The sequence below is a fragment of the Pygocentrus nattereri genome, chromosome 29, assembly GCF_015220715.1.
Source record: "Pygocentrus nattereri isolate fPygNat1 chromosome 29, fPygNat1.pri, whole genome shotgun sequence".
In the NCBI taxonomy this organism is placed as follows: Eukaryota; Metazoa; Chordata; class Actinopteri; order Characiformes; family Serrasalmidae; genus Pygocentrus; species Pygocentrus nattereri.
Window position 1 is genome coordinate 8,715,304 of NC_051239.1, and position 16,918 is coordinate 8,732,221.

The 16,918-nt window shown below is 40.5% G+C and overlaps 1 protein-coding gene across 2 annotated transcripts; it reads right to left on the reverse strand.

The window, feature by feature from the left end:
* Positions 1 to 2,746: 2,746 nt before the first annotated feature.
* Positions 2,747 to 16,916, reverse strand: LOC108426651. Of its 2 annotated transcripts, none has more exons than XM_017696301.2 (11): positions 16,821 to 16,916; positions 15,536 to 15,724; positions 14,649 to 14,817; positions 13,623 to 13,692; positions 13,348 to 13,463; positions 11,348 to 11,417; positions 9,527 to 9,874; positions 8,917 to 9,115; positions 8,034 to 8,188; positions 7,313 to 7,424; positions 2,747 to 3,189 (listed from the first exon to the last, which is right to left on the reverse strand). In XM_017696301.2, the coding sequence occupies exons 2-11, from the start codon at positions 15,687 to 15,689 to the stop codon at positions 2,999 to 3,001; spliced, it is 1,584 nt and encodes a 527-aa protein (XP_017551790.1). In that variant the 5' UTR covers positions 15,690 to 15,724; positions 16,821 to 16,916; the 3' UTR covers positions 2,747 to 2,998. The 2 variants fall into 2 exon arrangements, with proteins under 2 accessions (XP_017551790.1, XP_017551789.1); XM_017696300.2 differs by lacking the exon at positions 16,821 to 16,916 and adding an exon at positions 16,120 to 16,802.
* Positions 16,917 to 16,918: the final 2 nt, after the last annotated feature.

The following is a 16,918-nucleotide window of genomic DNA, read 5'->3' on the forward strand; positions in this document are numbered from 1 at the left end:
TGTTAAACATACCATGCCCTATGTAATCATCTGCAATGTGCTCCCTATGTAGTCATTTGCAATGTCCTATATCTTTTATCTATGTAGGGTTCTTTACTGTATGACTTGGGCTATAAGTGCCCATTTCAACATCCCAATAAACCATCTTAAGCGTATCTTCTTGTCCATTTATCTGTTAAACCAGTTGTTTGAAATGAAGTTTGACGCAATCATGTGATGCGTTATCATCACTGGCTGCTTCATGAAACTTACACGAGTTGCAGGGCGCTTTACATTGTGCAACTTGAGTGCAATTTAGATTCACTTAGGTCTCAAGCAACTAAAGTTGCATGAAATTTGCACTGTGTAAAGCCAGCCTAAGAATAGGTTTGGCCAAATTAATGATCTGACAGTTTTCCAAATGATTCCAAGCAACTGATAAAAGCACACATTGAAACTATTTTGGCTGTGCAATCCCTGCATTACTGAAGCTACTGCTATGGCTTTAGTGTTAAGAATCAAAAAATATTTTCTTTCTATAATTTCTTACTTTATATCTTAATAAGTAATATCTTATTTTCGCAAAACAATGACATATCATCAACTTTAGTAGAAACTTGTCCTGTACCTGGCACTTTCATACAAAACGCATGTGAGCCAAACAGGGTTCAATATTACCCAAACTAGTTCTAAATAACACTGAACTGGCCACCACTTATTAGCGCCTCTCTTAATAAACCTGCCCAACAGTCTATAATGGTTTCTACACCCTTGTCATGCACCTGCATATGCATTTACGTGTCAGGGTCACGATCACTGTGCTCTGTGCTGAGTTGCTTCCTGCACTTGATGAAAGATGTTATTGTTAATGCCAGAGTGATCTCTCCTGGAACTGGACTCTGCAGGTAGAGATGAAAATTCCCATCCACAAGAAGTAGCTTGGAGTGGACTGGGCATGAGCTGTGGAAATCTCTCCTCACTGAGGAAACACCTCTCTTTCTCACACACGTTTGTCTCCGGCGAAGTCCTCATGGAAAAAGTGGAATGGGTGTGTGCGTAGTGTATGATGGGACTGGAGGTTTGTTGGCATGGGGACAGACTCTGGGTGTGAGAAGTGACCCAGGGCAGACGGCACAGCTGTGCCTTTGGGTGTGTGTGTGTGTGTGTGTGTTGCCATGCTGACTGTTACTGACAAAGGAAACAGAGATACACTCACTGATCGTGTTCAGGACACACACTGTGAATATCAGCCCTGTGTGCACTCTGAAGCAGGGCCTGGAGACTGCAGCCCAGCACCACGCTATTATAAGATGCAGTGAATTCCCTGATCCAACTCATCCATTTTATAAGCTGAAACAAAATGTGTTATAACTAGGAAATCACTGAACACTCTTCCTTTCATTCAACAAGGCCTGTAGTCTGGTAATAAAGCAGATGTCAACGTTTGATCCAAATATCTGAAACGTTAGGGGTGAAAAGACATCAACTGATACTGGGTATAAGCAGAAAACACTGGATAAAATAAAGTGAAGAAAAGAATGAATCTGATCAAATTCGATAACTAATCTATCCTGAAATAGTGCACACTCACATTGTGAAGTCTCATTGTTAGCAGTGTATTTATACAGTTATATAGATTGAACATCTCAGCCTTCTTAGATGCATCTTAAGCAAAATGCTTCAACTACAAATAGCTCATTTTAGATTAGCAGTTTTTCAAGAAGAAATATTGGATTGGTAACAGGAAAAGTCCTTTTTTGCCAAGTCCAATCTCGAATCACTGGGGAGCAATTCAGCTGAGTCTGTGGTGTAATTCTGAGTCAAGTCTCTGGGTTTTGATTCCGAATTGAGACTCTAGGGTGTAAGTTCAAGTCAAATTTCTGCGAGTGCAAGTCAGAGTCAAGTCTCTGGTGTGTTAGTCCAAGTCAAGTCTCTGGGGACTTTGGGCTGTGAGTTCAAGAAGATTCAGAGTTGAAGTGCAAGTCAGAGTCAAGCATGGTGTCTCAGTCCTAGTCAAGTCTCTGGGGACTCTGGGGTGTGAGTTCAAGAAGATTCAGAGTTGAAGTGCAAGTCAGAGTCAAGCATGGTGTCTCAGTCCTAGTCAAGTCTCTGGGGAGTTTGGGGTGTGAGTCCAATCAGAGTCTCTGGGTGCGACTCTGAGTTGAGTCTCTGAGGTGTGATTCAGAGTTGAGCCATCAGGGTTTCTGGTCTCTGGATTCTGACTTGTGTTTCTGGAATGTGATTACAAATTTGGTGATGTGGTGCGATTCCGAGTTGAGTCTACAGAGTGCCGGTCAGAGTCAAGTTCCTGGTGTGTGAATCCAAGTCGAGTCTCTAGGGAGTGATTCCAAGTTGAGTCCCTAGGGTGTAAGTCTGAGTCAAGTATCTGGGTAGTGTGTCTGAATCGAATGTCGGGTTTGATTTTGTGATGGGTTTCTGGGGCCTGATTACAAACTGAGTCGGAGGTGTGATTCTGAGTTGAGTCTGGGATGTCAGAGACAAGTCTCTGATGTGCAAGTCCGAGCTGAGTCTCTGAAGACTCTGAGGTGTAACTGTGAGTTAAATCTCTGGGATAAGAAAGAGGTGAATCTTTAGGGTGCGACACTGAGTTGAGTGTCTGGGGCTTCTGGGGTGTGATTCCAGACCCCAGACAGCAGGACAGACCTGCAAGAGCAGCACTGGACACAACACTGGACAATGGGTTGCAATGTAACAACTGGCCAGAATAACTCTGCATGCACGTAATCATGTAAACCTTCACAATACATGGGCTCTCACTGCTGAGCCAACCATATCATGGCCTGTTTATTCAACAACCAGCACGTATGAAGAGATTTAGATTGCCACCTATTGTTGTCAAGTCATAACAGCAGTTACAAATATACAAAATAAGCCACTTTAAACCCGGTTAATAATCACAAGAACTAGTCATTAAGCAAACTTAAGAAATAAACCAATACAAACTAATTTGAGTCTGCATTTAATCTAAACACGAAAACTACTTCAGCATACGTGTATGCTATAGTGAGTTGAGGCTGGGTGGGGGAGTGGACAGTTGGTATTCTTTGGGTCCTGGGTCTCTGCCTGTAGACCTGCTCTCTCTCCAGGGCTGCACCACTCCAGTGATGATGCTGAGGCTGTTGTTAGCACTGGGATTAGACTCCTCTGGAAAACTGTGGCAAACCTGGAATATGGACTCACACTCACTGCCTGTGGAACAGAGAAAAAGAGGGAAAGACAGAAAAAGAAATGAACTACTGGTGGAATTGTTATGGCTTCTATCTTTGGTGCTGTTGTAACAAAACACTGTAGGGTTCATATGGAGTAATATGTAACAGATTTTATATGTATTTAACAAATTGAAGAAAAACATTCAGTTGGTCACCTTTTCAGACTCCAAAAGCAAAACTGGTGAATATTGAAAGCAACCTGACAGATATTTCTGAAGATTCACCCTAATGGTTTCCTTTGTGTCAAAAAGGTAACTCATCAGTTGTACAAGCTGTACAGCAGTCACAGAACTCACACCTACAGTATCTCACAAAAGTGTGTACACCCCTCACATTTCTGCAAATATTTTATTATATCTTTTCACTATAGAAATTAAACTTGGATGTAACTTAAAGTTGTCAGTGTGCAGCTTGTATAGCAGTATAGATTTACTGTCCTCTGAAAAGAACTCAACACATAGCCATTAATGTCTAAATAGCTGGAAACATAAGTGAGTCCACCACACAGTGAACATGTCCAAATTCTGCCCAATTGTGTCGTTGTCCCTCCCTGGTGTCATGTAACTTGTTAAGAGTTATAAGGTTCCAGGTGTGACTGGAGAGTAGGGCTGTTAAATTTGGTGTTCTGGGCACAATTCACTCACACTGGCCACTGGATATTCAACATGGCACCTCATGACTCTCTGAGGATGTGAGAAATGCAATTGTTGCTCTCCACAAAGATGCCTAGGCTATAAGAAGACTGCTAACACCCTGAGCTATAGCATGGTGGCCAAGGTCATACAGCGGTTTTCAAAGACAGGTTCCACTCGGAACAGGCCTCGCCAGGGTCGACCAGAGAAGTTGAGTCCACGTGTTCAGCATCATATCCAAAGGTTGGCTTCAAAAAATAGACGCATGAGTGCTGCAAGCATTGCTGCAGAGGTTGAAGGAGTGGGAGGTCAGCCTGTCAGTGCTCAGACCATACATCGCACAATGCATCAACTCAGTCTGCTTGGCTGTCGTCCCAGAAGGAAGCCTCTTCTGAAGCTGAAGCACAAGAAAACCCGCAAACAGTTTGCTGAAGACAAGCAGCCCAAGAACACGGATTACTGGAACCATGTCCTGTGGTCTGATTAGGCCAACACGTGAATTCCATGCCCAAGAGGGTGAAGGCAGTGCAAGATAATAATGGCGGTCACAAAATATTGACACTTTAAGCACAATTTGGACATGTTCACTGTGAGGTGAACTCACTTGTGTAGCCAGCTATTTAGACATTAATGGCTGTGTGTTGAGTTACTTTCAGAGGACATTTAATCTACACTGCTATACAATCTGTACACTGACTATTGAAAGTTTAATTTCTATAGTGTTGTCATATGAAAACAATATAATGAAATATTTGCAGGGGTGTACTCACTTTTGTGAGATACTGTATGTTAGGTTAAACCCCCCTCTGGTGGCTATGAAAATAGCATTGTTTATTCATGCCAATGCATACATTTTATGTATTTAGGCTGAAAAGCTCAATTGGTTCAAGAAACATAAAATTGTATTGAATTGACTGTGTGCATAGTTTTACAGACTTTTCTAATCAACCCTCTACTGCACAATTTATTTAAATTTTAATAAAACTCAGTAAAATAAAATCTGTGTTTTCTTATTTGTGAAAAAAACGGGTCTTTTACTTTGAAAGGACAAATACTTCATTATATCACATGACCATGAATTTTTATTATGATGTTATTATTACCATACATTCCAAATACCAATTGAAATTGTATTCAATTCCAATATTTGTAAATATTGGGTCATACATTTCACTAAGTATAAATTGGATTTGTTTGGTCTTGTTTTCAATAAAAGGATAAACGGATGTTTTGGAGAATATTCTATTAAAATTTTATTTTATTTTATGATTCCATGGTATGATTTTGCCTTGTGAAACCAAGTAGCCCACTATATTTCTAAAAAAAATAATGTTTTTGTTGAAAAATGTCCATTATTTAAGCAATTTTAAATAATAAAAACATTTTATCATGTTTAAGTAATAATTAATGCAGCAGAGGGTTAATATTACACCCCCCCCTACTATGGTTTAAGTTGTAATGCTTTTTGGTTGAACTGTTCACAGTTGCTCAAAACCAAATATGTGATGCTTTTTCATTAAAAATATCAATCTTAATCAAAATGTGTTAGATTGAACCCAGCTCCCAAAATGGTAAAAACCTCCTTAACAATGACATTCGTTAATGTAACTAGATGTTTCCCCAAATAGTTTTGGGCCAAGAAGTGAACTTGTGGTTCTTCATGGTTTTGTTGATCCCCTAAGAAAGGTCAGAAAGACCTAATCAGATGTGGGGTGATCCTGTGTAGTGGGATACACACTCTTAATGGCATAGTTTACTTCTGTACTTTCAGACTGAACTCATGACCTAATGTAGATAATAAGTAATGGAATTCTATAAGTAAACTTCAGACATCAAGCCTGTTTTGACTCATTAACTATGCTTGCGGTAACACGTTCAGTCATACGCGAGCGGCAGCAGGCGATGTGGTGCGCCGTTCTTGACAGATGCAGCTTCTATTTTTGATTCACTGCTTTGCATCGCTCTGCCATCTACCTCCAAATGGATGAGGACAAAGAAAGTTAGATGTGCCAATTGTTTGCTTTGTGTCACTGATAGATAAGAGTATTTAGCTAGGTAGCTAAGTAGACTCAGTAGATATATGTTAGCAGGTGCTGCCGTGGTCACATACTGCTATTTTAACTGTCATTTAGACTACTGATGTTTAATGTACTCTATACTTACTTACTCCAGGTAAGGGGAGAGGACCTGCCCCAAGTGGAGGAGTTTAAGTATCTCAGGGTCTTGTTCACAAGTGATGGGAACAGGGCTTGTGAGACTGGCCACAGGCTGGGACAGGCAGCAGCAGTAGTGTGGTCACTGTACCGGACTATAGTGGTGAAGAGGGAGCTGAGCCACAAAGCAAAGCTCTCTGTTTAGCAGTTGGTCTACATCCCAACCATCGCCAAGGTCATGAGCTTTGGGTAATGATTGAAAGAGATTGTGATACAAGCATGGGAAAAGAGCCTTCTTCGCAGGGTGGCAGGCTACACTCTACTAGACAGGATGAAGAGGCTCGGTCATCTGGTAGGACCTCAAAGTAGAGCTGCTGTTCCTCCACATCGAGAGGTCCCAGTTGAAGTAGGTCAAGCATCTGATCAGGATGCCCCCTAGATGCCTCCCGATGGGGGTTTAACTGGCACCACCTACTGCGATGAGACCCTGATGTCATCCTAGTACCCACTGGAGAGATTACATCTCCAAGTTGGCCTAGAAACGGCTTGTGGTCCCCTCAAAATGAGCTGGAGGAAGTTGCAGGGGACTGGGTCATCTGGAATTCTCTGCTCTCACACGCGAAACCTAGCTTGATTAAGTGGTTAAAGATGATGAGGACGTTAAATGTGGGGATAAAACGTAACCCGTTAAACACTCTATTAAATCTACAGCTGCACAGCTCTGTGAATCAAGCAGCTGTTTTCTGATGGTTCTGATATCATGTGTTTTAGAATGATACACGTAAATGATCTCTGTTCTGATTGGCTGTACTATATTGTGCCTAGAATAAAAAGCAGTATGGAATTGAACATTCCATAAGAATGGACTGAGCTCAACTTCTGTAGACTAAAACTGATGGTTATATGCAAATGTGTTGGCTTTGTCACAGATGGTCACAGAAACAGTGAATTTGTATCTTTTTTGCTATTCGTAGCTTATTGTCCACATATGGACCTCATGGACTGGAAGGTGAATGGAACATTTTGAGACTTTAACAATGTTTACATACTACAGCAAACTCCTTCCTTCTGTGAAAATGAGAAAAATTCAGTTTTCCATGCTATGAACCCCTATGAAAATGTACTACTTGCCTGGAGCGGTGTGCGGCCCTATCCACAGTGCTTGGGAGCAGTTGGGGGTTAGGTGCCTTGTTTAGGGGCACTTCAGTCACATACTGTCGGCTCAGGGGTCGAACTGACAACCTTCTTGCCGCAAGTCTGGGTCCCCAGCCTCCAGCCCACACCTGCCCCCATGCACTACATGCATTTTGCTTCTTACCAGGGCGTTTCTGGTTTGAGTGCTGGCAGCAGAGCAGTGAGTTAAATGGCGTGATGTTGCCTTTAAGAACCTCCTCTGTCACATTCTTCTCATCTGTGTCTAACATCTGCACCTACGCACAGACAGAACAGTAACTTTTCAGTGCAGGATCGTTGTAAAGTGAAGAATTTTATTTATTCATTATAAAGTGTTCTATATTAATATGTGAAAACACTAAACTATCAAATGCATGTGTGCATACAATAAACAGATGTTTCTATGATTACACTGTAAACACAAACAGCTAGTTACTTTGCTTACACATTCAGTAACAAAGAGTAGACGGGTAAGTTGGTATAGTGTGGGTTAGAGCCCAACCGATATTTTGGGTGGCTGATAATATTGGCTGATATTGACAACCTGCAACTTTATCAGTATTGACAGACATGTTGCCAACAACTCTTTGAGAATTAGTGACTTTTTAGTTGTGGCATTGCTGGGATTCAAACTCCCTTTTTAACTACAGTGCTGAGCAAAAGTCAGAGACCAAATATCATTTATTCTGTTTCCAGTCAAGGCCATCAAGTACAAGTTTAACTAAAACTACTGTAGTACATTAAATACATATAATGGCTGATCAGAATTTTTATTCCCTTAAAATCAGTCACAACTTGTACTGTGTCAGTGTGTCTGTGTGTTTGTGTCTGTGTGTGTGTGTATGTGTGTGTGTGCTGCCTCTCACTCCATGCTGTAAGCTGTGGTTCCGTACAGTAGAAGTACTGTAGACCGTATCTGTCTCTAAAGCTGTGCTGTGGAGCTTTTTGCTGTGAGACAGCAGTGAGAGGCTGCTTTGCTGATAGCGCCAAATCCCCTTCCCACAGTGCCACGCCGCAGGAGCTAAGATGACACAACACAGAAATCAAATGCTGTTAACTGTTTATAGGAATAGCTTAGCTACATTTCATTTTGACCCAAATTTGAGTTTTAGCCAAACTATACCTTTAGGGAAAAATCATTGATTTTTCAAAATTTCTTCATAGTACAATCCATGACAAGTAAACAACATTATATTTTAATGTAAAATTGTTCATTGTACAGTGCTGACAGGAACTACGTTAGATTTTTTTATTTACTACTATTTTCAGTTTTAGTAGTAATTGTGAATTGTGAATTTCCCCGCTGTGGGACTAATAAAGGATTATCTTATCTTATCTTATTCTAATAATTAAGTTAAGTTTAGTATTTACTATTAACCTACATATATCCTCAGATGTTTTATTTGTATTATTGATGGTGGTAAAATAGTGGTAAATCTGAAAATTAAGTTTTCTTTGGGGACTATTTTGCCTAATATCGCCCTGCATGTACCCCTCCGCCATGAATTTATATCTAAAAATAAATAAATCAATACATTTTGCATATTGCAAAGGGTAGCTAGCATTTTCAAAATCTGTAAAAAAAGTACAATTTTGAAACATCAGAAGGTGGATTTACTCTTTATGTACACTTAGTTACTAAAATCAAAGCTCGACAGTCAGTTACTCCTTTAAGAATCAGAATATGCACATTTTCTCCATTTTTCCCCAAGTATCTTACAGGCAAACAGAAGCATAATACGCTCTCACCTACAGACAGTGGGCTTTGGAGACGCTGATGTGGTCGTAACGTAGAAATGGGGGAGAATCCAAAGTTTTCCTGAGATACACTGGTGCCCCCTGGGGGAAATAATGTGCTCCTGCAGTCTTTAAGCTGAGGTAAGTTATGCCTCTTCCACAGGTATGTTTGCTGCCTCAGACTGTCCCAGTCCACACTCTCCTCACCTGTCTACACAATCAGTACCAAATGAAATCACTATCACATCAAGGCATCTTATATAAATAAGGGGCAACACAATTCACACAAAAATGAAACAAAATCTTTCCTTACTTCCACTAGCCAATTAGTCTTTAATGAGATTGATTACGGAAAGAATCTAACATGTTTATCTAAAAACAAAGGCGCTCTATAAGGCACTCTAATGTTTCCATGATTTATGTGGCCCTTCTGACAAACTGCAATGCACTTTAGGAAGTGTAGGGGGCGATATGGCTTCCTGTTGCACCATTATTACATTTTGCTTATTGTACATGTTGTGCATTTTGTGTGGTATATGTCTGTGCTCTTTGTTCTTCGTACATTAAATACTGCATTATTTAACACTTTGTTTCTTCATAACAGAGAATATGACGTCCGAACCTTGCTGTCCATTTTGTAGAGAGATGTTGGGGCATCCTTGCTCACTTTCTTGACCCCCCTTTCTCGGGCTGTGTGTAAGAATACGGGTCTAATCGTAGGCATGAAGGTACTGCTCTGTCCGAGGTCTTCGGGTTCATGTTCTACTCTACTCTCTCTCACTGCTGATGGATGTCGTGCACTTGACCGCAAGATGTCATATGTCTGTTCTTCTCCACTGACGCTGCTGTCCAAGGCTGGGTCAAGCTGACTTGGAGAGGATGACCCTGCTTCTCTCCTGGAGTGAGAGGTCAAGGGTGAACAGGCTAGGTGGAATCGCACCTTCTTCTTTACACTTCTAGGCTTCTCTTCCTAGAGGAGGGAAAACACAACATTGTATACTGAGTATCAGCTGATCCTGAGTCTATTCCGATATATATATATATATATATATATATATATATATATATATATATATATATATATTTTTTTTTTTTTTTTTTTTTTTTTTTTTTTTTTTTTTTTCAGAGATGATATAGCAGAACAGCACACTAAAGTTTTATTATGCATACACTGTCTTGCTTGAACTTCTGTTTATGCTCCATAACTATTTTTGTTAAATGACCATCTTAGAGCCACTTATAGTTGTCCTATAATAAAGTTTTCAAAATCTTTGCATACTTTAATTATTACAATGTAAACAAGGTCATTCAGAGAGGTTTGGTGTGAAATGCTCTTTTCTAGAGAAACCTACCAAGTCAGAATTGTTCACAGTGGTGATGGTGATGGGAACCAGACGTCTGACGAGTTAAATCCCTCTAAAAGCTCCCTCACAAAAAGTATTCCATTAAATGGTCATGAATATGCGGCCTGATGACTGAGACATTGTTTTACGATAGATTTGAAATAATGAATGACAATTCATAATAATGACAATATGAACATTACATATAAAACCTCAAAGTTATGTGGTTGTTGAAACATTTCACATCAAACCACACTGAATGACTTTTTTTACATTTTAAACACAGAATTATGCAAAAATCTTGAAAAATGGGTTGGAACTGCCCTCTTAAGTTTTTCTAATATGCATGAAGGGCTTCTATTTCTTGGGATGCACCAAAAACCACATACCACTATGCTAGCACTACCATACATATATGGCTGTAAGCAATCTGGGATGCAGCCTTGGCTATATATACACTGTTACACTTACAACTAAGTGTGTAATAGATGCACACTCACGATTGAAGTACATTTTATGTGTTACCACAGTCAAAACACTTGTGCTGTTTTGCATCAGGTGGCCTGCAGCCTAGAGGTAGGAGACGTGAGTCAGCAACTGGCTCAATCAGGCTGTCTGTATGTTCTCGGTTTGTGCAGCCATTACATTTCTGTGGTAGCCTGTATAGCGGTCAGAGATGATAAACTGCTACTATGTATATGCGTGCATACAAGTAAATGTTCAGCAGCAACCACTTAAAATATTGCAGTCCATTCTACACAGTAAACAAGTTGAACCCATCTGGTGACTTTGTACTCTCTGACCGGAGTCCTGAAGCAGCCAATACCAATCCAAAACCAGCTGAGTGGGTAAAACCACAAGTAGGACATACCATTTAAACTTCATTCATTTCCAAAATGTGCCTCAATGCCGTATATTTGCTACAATGGCAGCTTTGGTCACTTCTACAACAAATAGAGCACAGCCTTGTGGTGCAGGCTTAATACAGTCAATGCTGATCTATTAAAATATGCCTTGATTGGCTCAGACTTCAATTTTTCAGTCCAGATCAGGACATTCTTACAAAACAGTCACATCTTCAGTGGTTGCCCTTTACTTACCACTTTAGAAGTCTTCTGTATTGGATGGGCTGGAAGGCAGATTAACTCCTCCACTGTATATTTTGGGGACCTAGCGATGGAGAAAGGAGAGTGCAGTAAACAAGCACCATCCAACATCATTCAGCACTGCTGAATCCACAGTGTAGTTTATCTACTAGGTTTTAGAAATGACCTACCCATGCTCTGAGCACAAACGTATCCTTTCATAGCAGCAGGTTTTACAGAACGTTGACAAAAATCCCTTTCAAAGCAAATGAGAAATCTCAGCAGTCTTTGTTTAGAGTCTGTTCCAGACTGAAATGCAAAACTACTGAGCTGGACTATAATACTGTTAATAATCAAAGCTAGTTGGGCTGGAAATGTCAACAATTTGCCACTCTTAGCTTCATTACACATTATACAACAGTTAGTTCCGGCCACGCGAGCTGATTGTTTCGATTTCATGATAACATCACAAGTTTTTCACAAACACTATCACTCCATTGAAATGCTAAGCAACGACTCTGACAGCTGTAGGAGACGCTCAAGCCATTTTAACCTTTTTACTTCTTACTTTGTGCCCAAACAGAAAATGGACACTTTTAAGGTCACATTTGACCGACAGCCGATTTGGTCAGACTCTGAAGATGAGATGACACTAAATTCTCAAACTGTCATCACCACTGAGCAGCTTTTCAGTCGGCAGCTGTGACATAAGAACAACTAAACAACCTGGAATCTGCCAGATACCCAATACCATTCGCCAAACTAATGGGCTGACGGAGCAACAAGCTGCTTGTTAAGGAACTATAATGTGGAGGAAGGATCTGCGAACATTAAACCATATTAAACGCTGTGTTCACGGCCCGGTTTATTTATTTCTTACTTTATTTTACTTTATAACTGTTGTATAAAAGCAATAGAATACTCAAGGTTGTGTGTTATCGCAAATAGGTTGAACGGATTTTCTGTCAGGGTTCTGTAAAGCTTGTTCAACTTCTCAACAGTTTCTATAAAACTGGAGCATAGATACAATCACGTGTAATGTACTCTCTAATAACTGCTTTTTAGAGGGCCCATTTCACAGAAAAACTCATTTTCCTCATTTAAAGTTAAAAAGGTGCAGGTCACTCCCCAGCCAATTTCATTTCATATATGAAAGCTAAGCTGTTAAAACAGTAACACTGACATGGTGGTGTTGTGTTAGTGTGTGTTGTTCTTGTACAAGTGGATCAGACACAGCAGTGCTGCTGGAGTTTTTAAACACTGTGTCCACTCACTGTCCACTCTATTAGACACTCCTACCTTGTCAGTCCACCTTGTAGATGTAAAGTCAGAGATGACAGCTCATCTGCTGCTGCACACTTTGTGTTGGTCATCCTCTAGTCCTTCATCAGTGGTCACAGGACGCTGCCCACAGGACACTGCCCACAGGACACTGCCCACAGGACGCTAATGGCTGGATATTTTTGGTTGGTGGACTATTCTCAGTCCAGCAGTGACACTGAGGTGTTTAAAAACTCCAGCAGCACTGCTGTGTCTGATCCACTCAGACCAGCACAACACACACTAACACACCACCACCATGTCAGTGTTACTGCAGTGCTGAGAATGATCCACCATCCAAATAGTACCTGCTCTGTGAGGGTCCATGGGGGTCCTGACCACTGAAGAACAGGGTAAAATGGGACTAACAAAGCATCAGAGAAACAGATGGACTCCAGTCTGTAACTGTAGAACTACACAGTGCAGCTATACAGTAAGTGGAGCTGATAAAATGGACAATGAGTGTAGAAACAAGGAGGTGGTCATAACATTATGCCTGATCAGTGTATATTAGTGAAACATTGTTCATATTTAACTGATGTGTGGCATTATAAGGATATGGGCCCTTTAACTACTACAGGTTTCCAGTATAAACACGTCCTTCTTTAAACTGAATAAAGTTACTAATATTTACTGCACTGTGGGACTATATGAGGCAATCTGCACAGTAAAGCAGATCTTCTTTGGCTGGATACCTTTCCTGTGAAAGACGATGAGGCACGTAGTTCGGGTTTGGGACCCACAAGACCAGAGAGCCTGATCCCCACGGTGACTCAGAGCCGATCGGAGGGCTGACCTGAACTGTGTTTAACTGTCAGAAACAATATAGTGACCATAAAAACACATTTTCAGACATCATAAAGCAGTGGGTGTCTTAATGCTATTATCCATTAGTCATTATCTCTGGAAAGCGAGTAAAGCTCAACAGATGATGGCTTAACATAGTAAAGGTCAGGTGAGCGTGACCTACTTTCACTCCTTTTCCTTCTGCGCCACCAGAATGTGATGTTGAAGATGCCAAGCTGGCTGCTGGATCTGAACTGCAAGGAGCAACAGAGCAACTGAACAGTGATCCAAAGCAGTGACCATACAGCTTAACCCTTAGACGCTGCACTTGACATTTTCGAATTCTTACTGCTTGCAACTCACTAAACCAAGCGAATAAATTCTGTCGGAACTGAGAATCCTGGACTTCCAATTCACACTACCTTTGTATTTGTTGGCAGAAGATTCAAACCTGTGCCCACAGTCTTTGCAGATATATTGTTTTTGTCATTGTTTACATCTAAACCAGTGGGAGGGGTCAGAAGCTCAGGATGCAAAATTAATGTAAATGTAACTCTATAAGTCACTTGCTCTGTGGTAAACTATGTATTTACATACATTACATACATTAAAATGGTATAGCAAAATGAAAATAATAACTCAGGCTTGCTAAGGGTAACTGCCTTATTTAGCCCAAAGTTAACTTGCCAACAAAAACTGCATAGAAATATGTTTCACATTTCACACAGAAAGCTCCTAAATAAACTGGAGTGATTACATTGATTTTTAGTCACATTTTCCAATTGTTGAGAAATGAGAAACAGATATGTGTAGTAATTGGGGTAAAATTAAGGGTAAAAAAATGGCAAAAAAAAATTACACTCCACAAACTTTTTGCTGTATCACAGAGAGCTACAATTTGATCTACTAATCTGGGCATGTTTTGCGGCGACTGTGTGAGAGTGACCCATGCTGATCAGTTTTAGTATGACCAACATGCACACTCTAAAACTACCCTGGCAGCAAATTTTGCCGAGTTAAAGGGGACAACGTTTCTGAATGCACTGCTAATTAGATGTTAAGTAAGACTGAGTTGAACTTTGATGGGAGCCAAATGGATTGTTAGTTCGTTAAGTAATTAACCATTAATTATGCAGATTTATATTAATTGTACTCACGCTGTCTTGTGAAATGTGGCAAGAGATCATCTTATACGCTGTGCATCACTCACTGTGTGTTCTCTGTCTGTGGGAGCACTGGTAGGCAGGGAACACTGTGCAGAGATCCCTCAGACTCAGAGCTGTCTGAACTGACCATCTTGTACAGCGGCTTCCCTTCAGAATGCCTTTGTCTGCCAGCCCACTCAGAGACGCTGACCATGCTCTGAGAGGGCAAACTCTCTGATTTAAGACATTGATAGAAAGGAAAAAAGTACATACAGTGAATTTTTGACATTAAGACCTTACTGAAGGTACAATCTAAGTGCTTAAATTTGACCCTAATTTGGGTCATTCTCATTCTCTCTGAGGGCCCCTCAGATTTTGTACTATGACTTTTTTAATCATTAATGCTGATGGAATATACTTTGATGGAAATGTGTATGATTCTCCCCTGTCATTCCTCATTGCTCACCAGCAGCTCAACATACACACAGGGAGGCAGACAGTTAATCTGATAAGAGTCACATGGAAAACATTTTATATTATTACATTCATTAAACTGATTTACATTCATGGTTTACATTGGTCTCTAGTATCTAAGGCTGGACTGAAGTTTGCCATTTGTGTGATGAATTAGACTCATTGCAAGTACACTATGCCTCAAAGCCAGATTATTACGCCTGCCACCACATTATTATACTGTTTTTACTGTACATTATTACTGCCATAAAAAAGGTTATCAAGTGTCTCAAGAAGGTTCTCTATGAGAAGGAGCTCAAAAACAGACTTCTCTGACACAAACTTTACTATGCCCTGGCTACATACAGAACACAACATAGGCCTTCATCAAAGAAAGCTTAGTATTTTGAAGGACAGTGCCAATGTAATTCATTCCGCCTCCAATCTTTGAATATTTTACAATAAAAGCCTACGTGCACCCTTGTCATTGTGAACCCACCCTGGACAGGAGTGTAGCGTTTGGTGGGTTTTCTGGCTGCCCTGCGATAAATGCCTTTTGCAATACGGTGCTCCGTCTCCCAGCAGCAGGGATGAGGACACAGGGCCCACAAACAGTGCGCTTCATCCAGGCCCTCATCACTGAGGCTTCTCATGCTGGGCAGAATTGACCACAGAGCCACGGTGCTCCCTGAAACAGCAGGAGTGTCAGAGCAATACAAATGAGGTCATTTGAAGTCATTATGTATGTACCATCATTTTCTTTAGTGCACACACTGAACCTTGAGCTTAGATGTTTATGCTTCTAACTCTAACTAACGTGACCCTATGTACTAGGAACGCACAATGTCATTATCATTTTTAGTAGCAGCAAATGATTGCTTAAAAGTTATCGTCAAATATATACATTTGATTTAGATTTGATCAAGACTTCAAACCAATATTTGATTATCATTTGTACCGTCTGGAAGAGGAGACTGTGCCAAAATGTCTGCATTTTACTGCATTTGTAATCCTATGAGAAAAGCATTATGTTCCCTGTAATGCTAATGAATAATGGTGAATTGTCATTTCTACATGTTATACCTGTTTAGCTTTTATATATCAGCATCGGTTTTGGTTAATCGTCCCATCGATTCCCATATCGGTGCATCCCTTTTGTTACTCCTAACGTGTTAATGTTACAAGCTAAACTGATGCAATCATTCCAGTGAACCTACATGTCCATTCTGAGCTGCTCTATGTGATGTTAATGATGGTAAAATAGTCATAAAACAATAAAAAATGACATGAGCCAGCAAATATCAAATCATTTCATGTAATAAGCTTCAGCGAGGGACCTTTAGGGGTGGACGTCTGGTTCCTATCAGCACCACCGTAAACAATTCTGATTCTGTAAGTTTCTCTAGAACGGATTTCACACCAAACCACTCTGAATGACTCGGTTTCAATCTTAACCTTAAATTTAATTATGCAAAATTATGTAGAGTTTCCCTTCACGGACACTAGAAACGATGCTTTCTACTAAAATATGCCTAAAATACAAGATAGCTCAAACTAAGCTAATGCTAACTATGTTTAGTGAAATGTCGTTGCTTAGCAACGTGGCACGGCCGTTATCGCTAGCTGAAGCGTTAGCTCACTACTTATTTACACCAGTTTAATCTGAGCTAAACCCTGTTTTAACACAGAATGATGTTAAACAAACGAAGCTGGCAGACGTATAGACACTTCAACTCAAAATTCAGAGGCGAAAAACAGAGAGAGATGCAGCGAGAGACCCTCACGCTTGACGTTGTTGGCATCAGGTGGGCAGTCAGCTGACACACGCCGCAGAAACGGGAAGCGAAAGGGAAGTTAGTTTAGCTCGGAATGAAGAGGCGAT

Excerpts from the sequence above, each read along its gene's own strand:
- LOC108426651 (XM_017696301.2), bottom strand. The coding sequence starts at position 15,689 with ATGAGAAGCCTCAGTGATGAGGGCCTGGATGAAGCGCACTGTTTGTGG. Across the intron at positions 14,818-15,535 it reads ACGCTACACTCCTGTCCAGG|AGAGTTTGCCCTCTCAGAGC; the intron begins GTGGGTTCACAA and ends GTCTTAAATCAG. Across the intron at positions 7,425-8,033 it reads ACCACAGCTTACAGCATGGA|GTGCAGATGTTAGACACAGA; the intron begins GTGAGAGGCAGC and ends GTCTGTGCGTAG.